We start from the raw sequence: 13895 nt of genomic DNA, 5'->3' as shown, positions 1-13895 counted from the left end.
CCAGTTCTCTGATCTCACCTTGGCCGTTCAGGGGAGCAGCCTCCTTCCTAGACTACCCAGGGGCCCCCAACCACCACGCATCTCCTTAGCATGCAAAATCCAGTATCATCACTCCTGAGACAAGGGCTTTAGGAGCTGTGTCATGAAGTGGACAAAGACCAAATGTGTTACTATAGCCCAAGGATGCACGTACTAATGCAGATGTTCTGGCTCAGATCACCAGGACAACAGGGATAGGGTAGCACTTGACCAGTGGGGGGAGGTGGGGCTATCCAGTGTGACCAGGAGACCCTGAAAACTTCTATTGACCAAAGGAAATCAGTCCCCAAGACCCAGCTCTAAATTACCCTTATTCTGGGACACCCTCCAGCTGCCCTGACCCCAGAGCAGAGCTCTGGATTCCCACTGTGGGCTGCACCAGCTCCTGCTTTCCCTCTGACTCTTCCTTGACCCTAAGGGATTGAGGGCATCTACTCCAGCCCTGTTTCCCCCAAGACTGGGAGCTCCTAGTCCTCAGCAGGGACTGGGGCTCTCAGGGCAGACAGAGACAGCAGGGAGTCTTGGTTGTGTTGGGGAGTTGGAGGAAGGAGTAGGGGCTGCACATCCCCAGAGATCCTCTGATGATCCTCTTGGCCACTCCAGACCCTGAGGAGGCCCTGGGGAACAGCCTGCTGGGAAGCTGCAGCAGGGATAAAGCACACAGCATCAGTCCAGGAGCCCAGAGGTCTGGCCCCACACCTGCCCTTGTGTGCTGCTGACAGAATAACCCAAGAGAGCGTCTTCTGTCCTCCCCTGCTGGCTGCTTCCTGGAAGAGGCAGCCCAGCACGAGGGGACCAGGAGGGACAGGGTAGGTGGCAATATTTAGGCAGTTGTGGGGAGCAAGCCCCAGTTGGGGGTGGGAACAGGACTGGGGAGAAAGGTGGTAAGACAGGCTCTTAGCCTTGGGAGCTGGTGGGACTTTTCTCGGGTTGCCCCTGCTGGGTCCTGGGTTCCTCACTCAGCCTAGTGACCTTGGCAGCTTCTAGGTCACTATTGTTGATTGGGACTGATCCTGTCCCCCTGAAATATTTGCACATGCCCGGAGGCCCTTTTGTTGTCACAGCTCATGGGGAGGGAGGGATGCTACCGGCATCTGGAGGGTTGAGGCCAGGGATGCTGCTAAACGTTGTACAATCTGGTATTCGTGTGGGGCGTTTGTTCCACTGGTGAACCAATCAGGACACGTTATAGTAACTCCGCCCACATTTACACTAGGGCTCACTGTCTGTGTTGCAGCCTGTGGGTTTGGAGCAGTGGACAGTGGCGTGTATACAGCGTTCCAGCATCCCACAGAATAGTGTCAGGTGCTCTGTTTTTAATGCGCCCAAATGCAATTATGCTGGAGAGTTGAGCTGCCTTTTGCCTCATTCACTCTGTCATTTTACGGCTTCATTTATGCTGCTGTGTGTGCATGGAACTCCTGGCTGGGGCTCCAGGGTTTGCATCCGGCCCGTGGGACCTGCCCCCTTCCCAGTTACGGTTCCCAAGCAGGCTTGTGCATTCCCGCACTACAAGCGGGGCTTCATCCCACATGCTCCGTCCAGGTAGGTGTGCGCCATGGAGACAGAGGTTCAGGTGCAGGTGAAGGTTGCACTTCTCCATTGTCGGTTCTCACCCGCAGGCTGCGGGATGGCTCCCTCCCCGTATAGCTGTGGGCACTGGGCACTTCCTAATCTGGGGAAATGAATAGGTGTACAGGGAAATCTCAGGGTCGTTTTCCCCTTCCCTTTCCTTGTCTTGAAACCATCTGTTCACTTGCCTGTGTAACCCCTTCTGTGGGTTCTCTGCTCATGTCCTGGACTCGTTTCTGTACGGAGTCTCTACTTCTTTTTTTAAATTTTTTTTTAACGTTTATTTATTTTTGAGACAGAGAGAGACAGAGCATTAACGGGGGAGGGTCAGAGAGAGGGAGACACAGAATCTGAAACAGGCTGCAGGCTCTGAGCTGTCAGCACAGAGCCCGACGCGGGGCTCGAACTCACGGACTGGGAGATCATGACCTGAGCCGAAATCGGCCGCCCAACCGACTGAGCCACCCAGGCGCCCCAAGGAGTCTCTACTTCTTAATGTGCTGGTTTCTTATTTACTCTAGACAGTATTCCCTCATCAATTTTGGAAAATGCAAAGGCTCTTTTCCCAATTTTCCATCTGCCTGTTCATGTATCCTGGATATCCTTTGTTGAACAAAATCTTTGTGGAAGTTTTCATGTCTGTTTCTTTTTCCAAGCAGTTAAAATATATTTAATGAGAATGGCATCAGCACTCATAGAAGATATGCTGATGAAATTCAAATGCTCCTTTGTGTGTGTGTGTGTGTGTGTGTGTATTAATTAATTTATTTATATAGAATGCATACATACATTTCATCTGTTTTTGAAGTTTTTATTTAAATTCCCATTAACATACATGTAATATTAGTTTCAGGTGTACAATACAGTGATTCAGCCCTTCTGTACATCACCTGGTGCTCATCACAGCAAGTGCACTCCTTCATCCCCATCACCTAATTCACCCAGCCCCCCACTCCATGTCCTCTGGTAACCATCAGTTGGTTGTCTATAGTTAAGAGTCTCTTCCTTGGTTTGCCTCTCTCTCTCTGTCTCTCTCCCTCTTCCACTTCTCAATTTTTTTTTTGTTTCTTAAATTCCACATATGAGTGAAATCATATGCTATTTGTTTTTCTCTGACTGGCTTATTCACTTAGTATAATACCCTTATTATATGGTATTCACTTAGTATAATCCCATCCATGTTGTTGCAAATGGAAAGATTTCAGCCTGTTTTTATGGTTGAGTCATATTCCGCTGTATATATTTTATATATGTATAATCTTATATAGCCATATATAGATATCTCAGGAGTTACAGTGTCTGTCCTTGGAAGTACTGCATGTGTGTGATTAATTCCTAGATATTTCATAACAGAGGTTTTCAAAGTATGATATGAGGGCCCTGGGGTCCCAGAGACACATTCTGGGGGACCACCAAGTCCTCACTCTTCCAGTGAAGGTGAGGATATATTCTCATCATATGCTTCAAATTAAGAACATATTGCCACAGGCTGAACGACGAGGATACCAGCATCATCTTCTATGCCATCTAGCCAGCACTGGACAAATTTGCTAAAATTTAAAACAAAGCCACACTTCTCATTAAATGAGGGTTTTTTTTAATCTTTATTCATTTTTGAGAGAGAGAGAGAGAGAGAACCAGAGCACAAGCAGAGGAGGGGCAAAGAGAGAGGAGGAGACACAGTATCTGAAGCAGGCTCCAGGCTCTGAGCTGTCAGCACAGAGCCCAATGCAGGACTCGAACTCACGAACCATGAGATAATGACCTGAGCTGAAGCCAGACACTTAACTGACTGAGCCACCCAGGTGCTCCGTCATTAAATGGGTTTTTAAAATATGGTTACTTTCCTTAGTTTGAACCAAAGGTTGATTATTATTCTTTAAATGTGTCAAGAACTTTGAGATCCTGGGTGGCTCAATCAGTTAAGCATCCAACTCCTGGTTCTGGCTCAGGTCATGATCTCCCGCTTCATGAGTTCTAAGCCCTCGTGGGCCTTGCACTGACAGTGTACAGAGCCTACTTGGGATTCTCTTTCTCTCCCTCTCTCTCTCTGCCCCTCCCAACTCATGCTGTCTCTGTCTCTCTCAAAATAGTAAGTAAACTTTAAAAATGTGTTAGAACTAAATATGTTCAAAGAATCTCAGTTTTAATTACTAATATGGTAAGAATGGAGACTTCTAACTCACTCAAACAAAAGCCCTCTGGGGGACTCACGGGTTTTGTTTTTCATAAAGAAATCTTGAGACCAAACTGTTTGAGAGCTGTCTCCTTACAGTTTGTGTCACTATTGACAATGTTGTCTTACTTTTTCCTTAAATTCTATCTGGTGTGTGATTATTATGGGTGCAATTCTATGGGAAACACTATGAGTTTGGGAAGTTGCTCTGTCTTCCACAGCATGTGTTCTGTCTTTGCTCAAATATTTTCTGCCTTCATTCTTGTACCTTTCTAGGTAGATGATCACGTCTCTTTCCGTCCAATCCTGATATTCCTTCTTTCTTTATAATTCCTCAAGCACCGCTCCCGGCTTTCATTTCCCTGCTAATGAACAGCAGAGACAGTGAGTAACCTTGGCTTGTTCCTGATGCTAAAATAGTGCATCTATTGTCTCCCACTTCTTGCTAGTTTTGTAGTGTATATTCTTAGTTATCTAAGAAAAGTCCAGTTGATTTCATATTTAGAAGAAACTTCTAAAAAATCTTTAAGATGTGTACATATATCAATCATTATACTGTATATCTAAAATAATACAATATTTTATGATAATTATATATTAATTTTTAAAATAATAAACAGTAATCGAACTTTAGCAATCCAGGATTGCTGTCTGAATTGATGTAATTATATGATATTTATTTTAGTTTATTCCTGTGACTGATCACATGATAGGTTTTTAGACACTGAATCATCTTTGTTATTCATGGGATAAATTACGCACCCTCATTCCCTTTCTGATCTCACCAGACGCAGCACCCGTGCCTGGTCAGAACTATAGCATGGTGACTGAGTTCATCCTCGTGGGATTCTCCACCTTCCCACGGCATCTCCTGCCCGCTTTCTTCCTGCTGTACCTGCTCATGTACCTGTTCACGCTGCTGGGGAACCTGCTCATCATGGCCACAGTCTGGAGCGAGCGCAGCCTGCACACGCCCATGTACCTCTTCCTGTGCGCCCTGTCCACCTCCGAGATTCTGTTCACCGTTGCCATCACCCCTCGCATGCTGGTTGACATGCTCTTCACCCACCGCACCATCACCTGGGCGGCCTGTGCCAGCCAGATGTTTTTCTCCTTCACGTTTGGCTTCACCCACTCCTTCCTGCTCATGATCATGGGCTACGACCGCTACGTGGCCATCTGCCACCCTCTGCGCTACAATGTGCTCATGAGCCCCCGTGGCTGTGCCCACCTTGTGTCTTGGTTCTGGGTTGGTGGCTCAGTCATGGGGATAATGTTGACGCTGATAGTTTTTCACCTCACCTTCTGTGGGTCTAATGTGATCCACCATTTTGCCTGCCACGTGCTTTCCCTTCTAAAGTTGGCCTGTGGGAAGGAGACATCCTCCGTCACCTTGGGTGTGATCCTGGTGTGTGTCTCAGCTCTGATGGGCTGTTTATTCCTCATCGTCCTCTCCTATGTCTTCATCGTGGCCGCCATATTGCGGATCCCCTCTGCTGAGGGCAGGCACAAGACCTTCTCCACGTGTGTGTCCCACCTCACGGTGGTCATTGTGCACTACGGCTTTGCCTCCATTATCTACCTCAAGCCCAAGGGCCCCCATTCTATGGACAGTAACACCCTGATGGCCACCACCTATACAGTCTTCACCCCCTTTCTCAGCCCGATCATTTTCAGCCTCAGGAATAAGGAGCTCAAGAATGCCATAAAGAAAAGCTTCCAGAGAAAATTTAGTCCCTTAAGCTCCTGACACTGGAGGAAATATGTTGGTGAGGAAATATGACAGAAGGGCTGGGGATAATAATGTCTCCATAGGACTTTGTAGTGATTCAATATATGAAAATATTGAATAGGTATTGGTGGGTGCATCCATATGTGTGGAGGCATCCTACACCTTTGCTTTTCCTCAATTTGATTGCCCATCTCTTGTATAGGCTCTAGTAAGCATGATCTCATGTTTAAGACCCCATGTGATGAGCCACATCCCATTAACTCTGCTAAGAATGTGTTACCTACCTATTGGCTAGTGAGAGACATGACATGGATGGGTGTCAACACTGATGCCCATTGTTCTTCTTAAATGGAGAAGCAAGAGAAGAATTTCTCCTCCACCACCTTAAGGATAAATCAAAATAGGCATAATAATAAATGCCTCCAGTATCAGGGATTTTCTTATCAGGCACTGTGTCCACTGTTGTATAAGTATTACCTTCTAATTATAACAAATGCCCAAAAGAACATTAAATATTTGTCTCCATGGAGACGGTTGAATGTTTACGGTTCCTCGCTGTGTTTAGAGGGGATAGACCCTAAGGAGGTTTGTATTTTGAGCTGGGTTGAGTGAAGGATGTCGGAATGTTTAGTAGAAGAAAAGAGAGAGATAGAGAAATGGACACAGAAACAGAGACAGAGAGAGAAAGGGGAGAAGATTCAGTGTTTGGGTAAGAACATACAAAAATGTTTAAAGGGTGTTGCTCTCTGACATGTTACGGAAATCTTTTTCCCTTTTGCCCCACAGTACTTCTGGTAAAACATCAGTTTCTCATTCTTGTGTTTACTCAAATCTATCTACGGGCTCTGTTGGAGGACACAGTGCTCTCTCAAGATGGCACAAAGAAAGGTCAAGGGTGTGGGTACCTCCTTTATGCTGATGAGAAATGTTGGTGGGGGGTCACACAACATGTGAGTGAAGAGGTCACATGCAACTTTAGGTGTGTCTGACTCCCATGCTGGGGTTGGGAAACCATGTCTGAAGCTCCAGGAGGGGGGCTTCCATTGGTGTAAATTCTTACTTAAACTGTGGTCAGATATTTGAGCTGCAGTCAGAAGATGTTTTACAATACTAATCTAAGGATGGCTGCCACATATGAGTACCTGCCACTTGCTAAATGCTGTGGGAAGGGTTTCCTATGCACTCACTCTTCTAAGTCTCAAAATAAATTATCCTTTCTCCACATTTAGATATGACCCACATCTATCACTAATCACATTTTTCAAATGTGAAAAATGCAAATCTGTCCCAGGCCACAGCACCATGGAGGCAGGGAGGAGGAATCGATTACAATGTGCATGTGTGTGCCGTTGGTGATCAGGAACCCGCCTCCCTCAGGTGTCTACAGACAGAAGTGAGGTCATGACTAGGAGGAGAAGGCTGTCATTAGAAGGAAGAGAACCCTTTCAGGGAAGGAGGGCAGGTGCAGCCCTAGGCACACACCCCTTTCACACAGCCAGAGGGAAACACGGACTCCAGAGGAGTTTATGAGACACTTTGTCTCATGAACACTGACAACGAGTGTTTGGCAAAACTGGCCATGGCCGTTTTGGGGTTCCATTCATTATTTTGCTCATTATCGGTGTAACTGACGGATGCCCCCACCATTCCTAAGATGTGCTTCTCCAGAGCCTGTGGCTGCGTTCCCTTACCCAGCAAGAGGGAGTGTGCAGATGAGATGCAGTTAAGATCTGAGACAGGGGGATTACCCTCATCACCCAGATGGGCTGCTATAATTGCAAGTGTCCTTAGACAAGGGGGCAGGAGGGGCCAGAGACAGGGAGCAGCAGGGGATGTGACAGCGGAAGGAGGAATCGGAGTAGCTGAGGCAGGAACCACGAGCCAGGGGATGCGTGGTGCCCTCGAAGCTGGGAAAGCAGGAGACACATCCCTCCCCGGATCCCCTGAAGGATGCAGCCCTGCTCACACCTGGACTCACACCTGGTGACCCTGATTCGATTCTGGCCTCCAGCATAGAAGAGGATAGATGTGTGTGGTGTCAGGGCACAAGGTTTATATGCTTTGATACAGCAGCCCCAGAAACTGACTCGTGAAATGGCATCTTGACATTAAAAGTTATTGGGTTTCACTTTACAATTAGTTTCAAGCCAGATTCTTAGACCATTCTTCTTTGTGGAGAAGACCTGGGGCGTTGAGATGGCTCTCGAGAAGTGCTGAGTGTCCTTGGAATTCGGTCAACAAAGGTGAAGGAGTCCCGGGAGCCCAGCTGCAGGGTTTGCTCATTGGGGTGTGTTTTGAGGACTCACCTGACCGTGTAGCTGCAGGGGCCCCAGCACAGGGCCTGGGGTGCCGTGTGCCCTCAACCAACACTATCGGAGCAGGCGCTGGAGGACAGCAGGAACGGTCTCCGTGCTCGACGTGGACCGTGTGACTCAGGAGGGATGCTCACCCTCCTGTGTGATGGGGCCCCTGCATTAGAATAAAGACACAGCATCATGCACATCCTCAGAGAGACGCTGAGTTGCAGGGGCTGAACTGGGGGAAATGCTTACCCACAGGACAAACCACCAGGGATCCTGAGGTCTGGGTCTCATCTCTTTAGATGGAAAAGGGACATTTTTTACAAGGCCTCTTTTTCTTTTAAGGTTTTTGTGTTAGTCAGGGTTCCCCAGAAAAGCAGAGCCACTGGAATGAATGTGTATATACGCGTGTGAACATATATACATAAGTGTATATAACATATAACATATGTAATAATGTTACAGTATGTTTAAATTCATCTTTTTACTGCTTTTTGCTATTTTCTTTTCGGTGACTAATCTCAAAGCACAAATAACATTTTTTCCTTGGTACTCTAACAAGTAGTCTTGTGGCTAAAGACTAAGTGGTTCCAACTACTAGGCTAATGAAATGCAAGATGTATAATTTAGTTCACAAATTATAATGCCTTTCCTTTTGGGCACTACTTTCAATACAGAACAAAAAGCTTTGAAATCAATATCAAAAGAAAAACCCACTTGGCACATAGTAGAAGTTTACTAAATATTTGTTAGTTGACTACACCACTCAACTTACTGAATAAATATTGTTCTGGTGCAACCACAGTATATTATATATTATAGTATGTCATAATTGTGTTGTTCCATTTTATAAAATGTGATATGTCTGCATCCAGCTCTTCCTGTCCCCACACTGAGGGCTTTTTTAGTGCCAGGTTACATCAGTGTTGTTTCGGATCCCAAGATTCAGAGCAGGTCCCTTAGCTAGAGCTCAGTGAGGATGTGATGGATGGATGAAGGAAGGAGAGAGGATGACAGAAGGGTGGAATGACTAGTGGGGAAGAAGAGAGGGAGTGGGAAGGAGGGAGGGAGGGAGGAGAGAGAGAAATATCCACAGAGGAAGGGGCATTCCCAGGGCCCCAGCAGCCCCCTTGGACATGGAGGAGCTCTAACCCGCATCCCAGTCTCAGGGGAGAGGCTCCCAGGAAACCCGCCTCAGGGGAGGCACCTGCGGAGATAGAGCTCCTGCCCTGCTCACCAAGCAGCAGGAGGGGTGGCCCCAGGCTGGGCTGCAAACAGAGCATCCCAGACGGACAGTCTTCACGCCAGGCGAGAGGAACTCGGTTTCCCAGGAACAGGTAGCAAGCAAGGTGGGAGCTGAAGGGGGAAATTGTGGCGACCGCGGAAAGCCAGAGCAGAGGGAGGCTCTGGCTGGAGGAAGGGGTGGGGAGTCGGATGGGGGCAGAGGTTACGGCCCCAACAACCTGGTCCCAACCTGGCCCACACTGCCTCCTTCCCCCAAAGCCTGGACCCACAGCAGTCAGGGATTGTCAGGGTCCATTCCCAGGCAGGAAGTAGTCTCTGCACCAGGTTGAGCCAGAAGGGCGACCCTGGGCTTGTCACCATGCACGTGTGCTCATTTCTGCAGCATGGTGCCTGCTTCTGCGTGCAGTGTTTGTGTACATGCAGCTGCATTTGCCTGGATCCATTTCCTGGGGCTGCTGTCACAGAGGACCACAACCAGGTGGCTTTAAACAGCAGAAATTTATCCTCACAGTTCTGGAGGCTACAATCCAAAACCAAGGTTTCCACAGGGCCATGCTCCCTGCAGAGACTCCAGGGCAGAATCTTTCCTGGCCTCTTCCAGCTTCTGGTGACCCCAGCTGTTCCTTGCCTGTGGCCGCATCACCCCAATGCCTGCCTCTGTCTGCACACAGCCTGCCTCCCTCTGTGTGTCCCCTCCTATTCCTGTGAGGACACCAGCCATTAGATTTAGGTCTCACCTTTACCCAGTACGGTCTCACCTTGAGCCTTACCTTGATTATATCTGCCAAGACCCTATTTCCAAATAAGGTCACATTCTGAGGTTCCAATGGATGTGAATTTGAGGGGGATGCTATACAACCCACCACAGTGTCTGTGCGTCCCTGGCTTATCCCAGTCCCAGACAAGCTCCGGGCACTGGTTAGTGCTCCGTAGATGGGTTGCAGAACCAGCAAGGTCTCTGCTCCTGGCTGCGTGTTTGCTGGGTTCCACTGCCCGTGTGTATTTCAGAAGCCATGTGTACATGTGCATTGGTGTTGTCTCTGTCTGCTTGTGCTCCTGTGAGCACAGTCTTGAGTCTCTGGCAGTGGTGTAGAAGCAGAGAGAGCAGAGTGGGTTCCATAGTGTCCCCTGGAGGTGAAAGGGTACAGGAGCAGGATCTGGGAGCCAGCCTGCATGTGCCCTGGCTGGGGGTTCTGGCTGAGAGCCCAGAGGTAGAAGGTGGGCCTCTCTCCCCCTTTAAGTCCAGACCTATACAGCTGACTTGGGGAGCTCCCTTGCAGCATATGCAGAGGGGCTGTTCTGGAAAGGGTGAGTGCCTGAACGAGCGCCAGAGAGAGACCCAGAGCCAAGAGAGACCCCTTTCATGGTACTATTTGTGGATTTCAGAGCACATGCCTGGGAGCCTGTTCCTAGCCAGGAGGGAGGAAGGGGTGGGCTCCCCAAGGGGGTGGGGATAGGAGGTGGGTAGGGGGCACTCGCCTGCAGAACAGAGATTGCCCTGGACCCCGGGTTGGCATGACTCCACAAGGTGTGTCTGTGTCAGGGGGTGGAGTCTGGCAGCCAGAGGAGGGTGGAGTCAAGAGGGGAGGTCAGCGGGCACAGTGCACCAGCAGACGGGGCGTGAGGCCAGAGCCAGGGCTAGACCACGGCACACAGAGGCCGGCAGTGGGGGCCAGAGATGGTGGCTGAGGGATGAGGTCCAGGAGGAGCTGAGTCTGGTGCCCCGGGATTGCCACCCAGGCCCCTGCTGCCCCCAAATGCTTCTTTCCTGCCTGAGAGAGAGACCCCATCCCGACACCCAACCCAATCATCCACTTTCCAGGTGGGGTCCTGGGTCCTCCAAGCATTGGCTGACTTGGCTCTGAGATAACACTTGGTGACAACCTTCTGGGGGCTGGGTGAGGGGGCAGAAGCACTGCTGTGATATGGGGGTGAGCCCTGCCCCAGGGTAAGTATTTGAAGCCTTGTCATCAAATCTCAGTGATATATGTAAATGACAGATTGTGTATCATGGATATATTAGTATGTATCATCGAGATGCGTGTGTCAGTGATGCAGATATAAATACGCATACCTGTGTGTACCTCTTTTCCAATTTTTCACCAGAGCTGCGGCTTCAGAGCCATCCCCTGTGCTCTGTGGCTGTCAGGTTTGTTTTTTCTATATGCCGTGTAGAGCTTCGTGGCTCACGCCCACCCCATGTTACTTGGCCCTGCCCCCAGGTGAGGGTGGGGGTGTCTCTGACTGCCCCTGACTGTCTGCCATCACAGACAAGGCTGCCATGAATGGCTTGACCACGTCCCCTCGCTGAGCTGTGTTTCAGATGGAGATCTAGAAGTGTTTGTGGGACCTTGGGTAAGTGTCCCTTAATCTGGCCGTGAACCACCAAGTGAGGATGTCTTCAGTCTACTCATCTCACATCTGGGCCAACACAGGGCAGATCCAGATTTCTAAGTCTTGCCGCTCCAGCAAGCAGATGGGGAGCCTGTACCCACTGTGTTCACAGATTGATGCTGTTTTATTATTTTTTTAATGTTTATTCATTTATTGAGAGACAGACAGACAGACAGAGAGAGAGAGCATGACCAGGGGAGGGGCAGAGAATCCTAAACAGCCTCCACACCATCAGAGCAGAGCCTAATGCGGGGCTCGAACTCACGGACCATGAGATCACGACCTGAGCTGAAACCAAGACAAAGACGCTTACCCTACTGAGCCACCCAGGCGTCCTGAGTGTTGCTGTTGTAAACCGAATTCCTCTCCTTGCTAATGAGCCGCTCATGTCCTTGTTTGCTGCTGGCCTAGTGCGTTTCCTCAGCTGCAGATCACCTGTGCCCCCCTCTTGCCCACTTTCTATCATGATGCCTGTCCTTTTTCTCATTGGTTTCCTCATTTCTCTTTTTTCTCACTGTAGATTCTAGATATTACTCTCTTGTCAATGGGTTTTTTTCAGCTTGATCGAGGTATACATAATATACAAAGAGCTGCGTATATTTAATGGGTACATTTTGATGACTTTGGACATACGCCTACAATTGTGATACCATCCGCACAACCAAGGTAATAAATGTTATCTACCGCCTCCGAAGATTCCTTATGTCCCCCCCACCGTGTGTGTGTGTGTGTGTGTGTGTGTGTGTGTGAGTTAGTAACTTTAAAGGACATCTACCCTCTTAACAAGTTGTTTTTTATTGAAATATAGTTGACAAATAAACTTGTGTGAATTTAAGGTGTACAGTGTGTTGAGTTGGTACGTTTATTCATTATAATGCGATCGCCATTGCGCTAATAGTTAGCATGTCTATCGGGTCACGTGATCATCATGTCTGTTTTAGTGTTGGGGATAAATAAGATCTCGTCTCTTCATGAGTTTGATGATGAGAATACAATATTGGCGTCTACGTTCTTAACAAGTGTTTAATTGTGCACTATCGTATTGTTAACTCTAGCTTGTAGGTTGAACGGCAGAGCTCAGGAAGTTATACAGCAAGTAGCTCTCTGTTCTCTGTCATCTGTAACCTTTATCCATGATGCTCTTTGTTAAAAGGATTCAGAATTTCGATGTAAAAGAATTGATCTTTTTTACTGAAGGTTTGTGTTCTTTTTTCCTTTTAAGGAATGTGTTTCCTGTTCTTGGAGCACAAAGATCCTATTACACTTGCTGTCATTAGCTATGTTTTTATCTTTCACAATTACGTTTTCAATCTATCTTGATTCTCTTTTTGGTGGGGTATTGGGAGTCTAGTTGTGGTTTTTGTTTGGAGAGAGAGATACTTTCCTCAACAGCATCCCCTAAACAATCCACCTTTTTTCCAAATGATTTGTGGTGTGACCTTAACCATACATGACTGGCTCTGTCTCCGAGCTCTGATTCCAGAACCACTGGTCACTGTCTGTCCTTGCACTGATCCCACACTGCTTTGTTTCCAAGATGCTGTCGCGTGTATACAGAGTGCAGTCTCCCCCCACCTCCTGTCATTCTTCATTTCCAGACGGACTCAGTTATTCATGGGCCCTTATTTTTGACAAACATTTTGCAATACGTTTATCCTCTTTCTCAAGAGTCCAACTGGATGTTTTTGAGAGGATTGCATTGAATGTATAGATTAAATTTGGGGAAGAATGAACATCTTTCTGATATTGTCTTTTGCTTTCATCCATTTTGTTAGGTCATCTGTCATGTTTCCTGTCTGTTAGAGGTCTCATAGTTCTCCATGAAGCTCCTGTGTGTACTTGTTCAAAGTAATTCCTAGACTGTTGTCAGGTTTTGTGCAACTTTGAATGATACCTTCTTTTGTAATGTTTTATTATTAACTAATTTTAAACTTATGAGAAAGCTGCAAAAAGCATACAGAAAACTCTCATCCTCCCCCCACCAACCCCTTTGAATGCCAGGATCTTCCAGAACCAGGACAATGATGAGACCCAGGGCACGAACGCTGGTATATAACACTGTATAGCAAACAACAGCTCTTTCTAGAATTCTTTCGACTCTCCACTAATATCCTATTTCTACTCCAGGACACCATCCATTTCATGTAGTTGTTATTTCAAGTTTGCATTATCATTCACTTCTAAGTATCTCTTAATTTCCCTTTTAGCCAGATGATTAATGACTAATATGTTACTTTGGCATTGTCAAATGGTTCACCCAATATTTACATTCTAAATACATGGGAATTTTGAGGGGTCCTTTTCTTATTAAAGTCCAGTTGTATTGCCAAATGGTCAGATATCTGGGGCTTTGGGTATTGGTACTTGGGAATGGAATGCACCTGCGCTTCCTTTATGGCCTCACACATAATCTTTTTTGGTGATAGGTCCATGCTCC

General features: G+C 47.5%; 1 protein-coding gene across 1 annotated transcript; it reads left to right on the top strand.

Annotated features, from left to right (window-relative positions):
• The first annotated feature begins 4592 nt into the window (after positions 1–4592).
• Positions 4593–5537, top strand: LOC102956301 (olfactory receptor 10H3-like). The gene has a single exon (XM_007088617.3). The coding sequence runs from the start codon at positions 4608–4610 to the stop codon at positions 5535–5537; it is 930 nt and encodes a 309-aa protein (XP_007088679.3). The 5' UTR covers positions 4593–4607.
• The last annotated feature ends 8358 nt before the right edge of the window (positions 5538–13895 follow it).

Source organism: Panthera tigris, chromosome A2 (assembly GCF_018350195.1).
Source record: "Panthera tigris isolate Pti1 chromosome A2, P.tigris_Pti1_mat1.1, whole genome shotgun sequence".
NCBI classification, from domain to species: Eukaryota; Metazoa; Chordata; class Mammalia; order Carnivora; family Felidae; genus Panthera; species Panthera tigris.
The sequence above is the reverse complement of the archived record's forward strand: the minus strand, read 5'-3'. Positions and strand labels throughout refer to the sequence as shown.

Coding starts and splice junctions, on each gene's coding strand:
- LOC102956301 (XM_007088617.3), top strand. CDS start 4,608: ATGGTGACTGAGTTCATCCTCGTGGGATTCTCCACCTTCCCACGGCAT.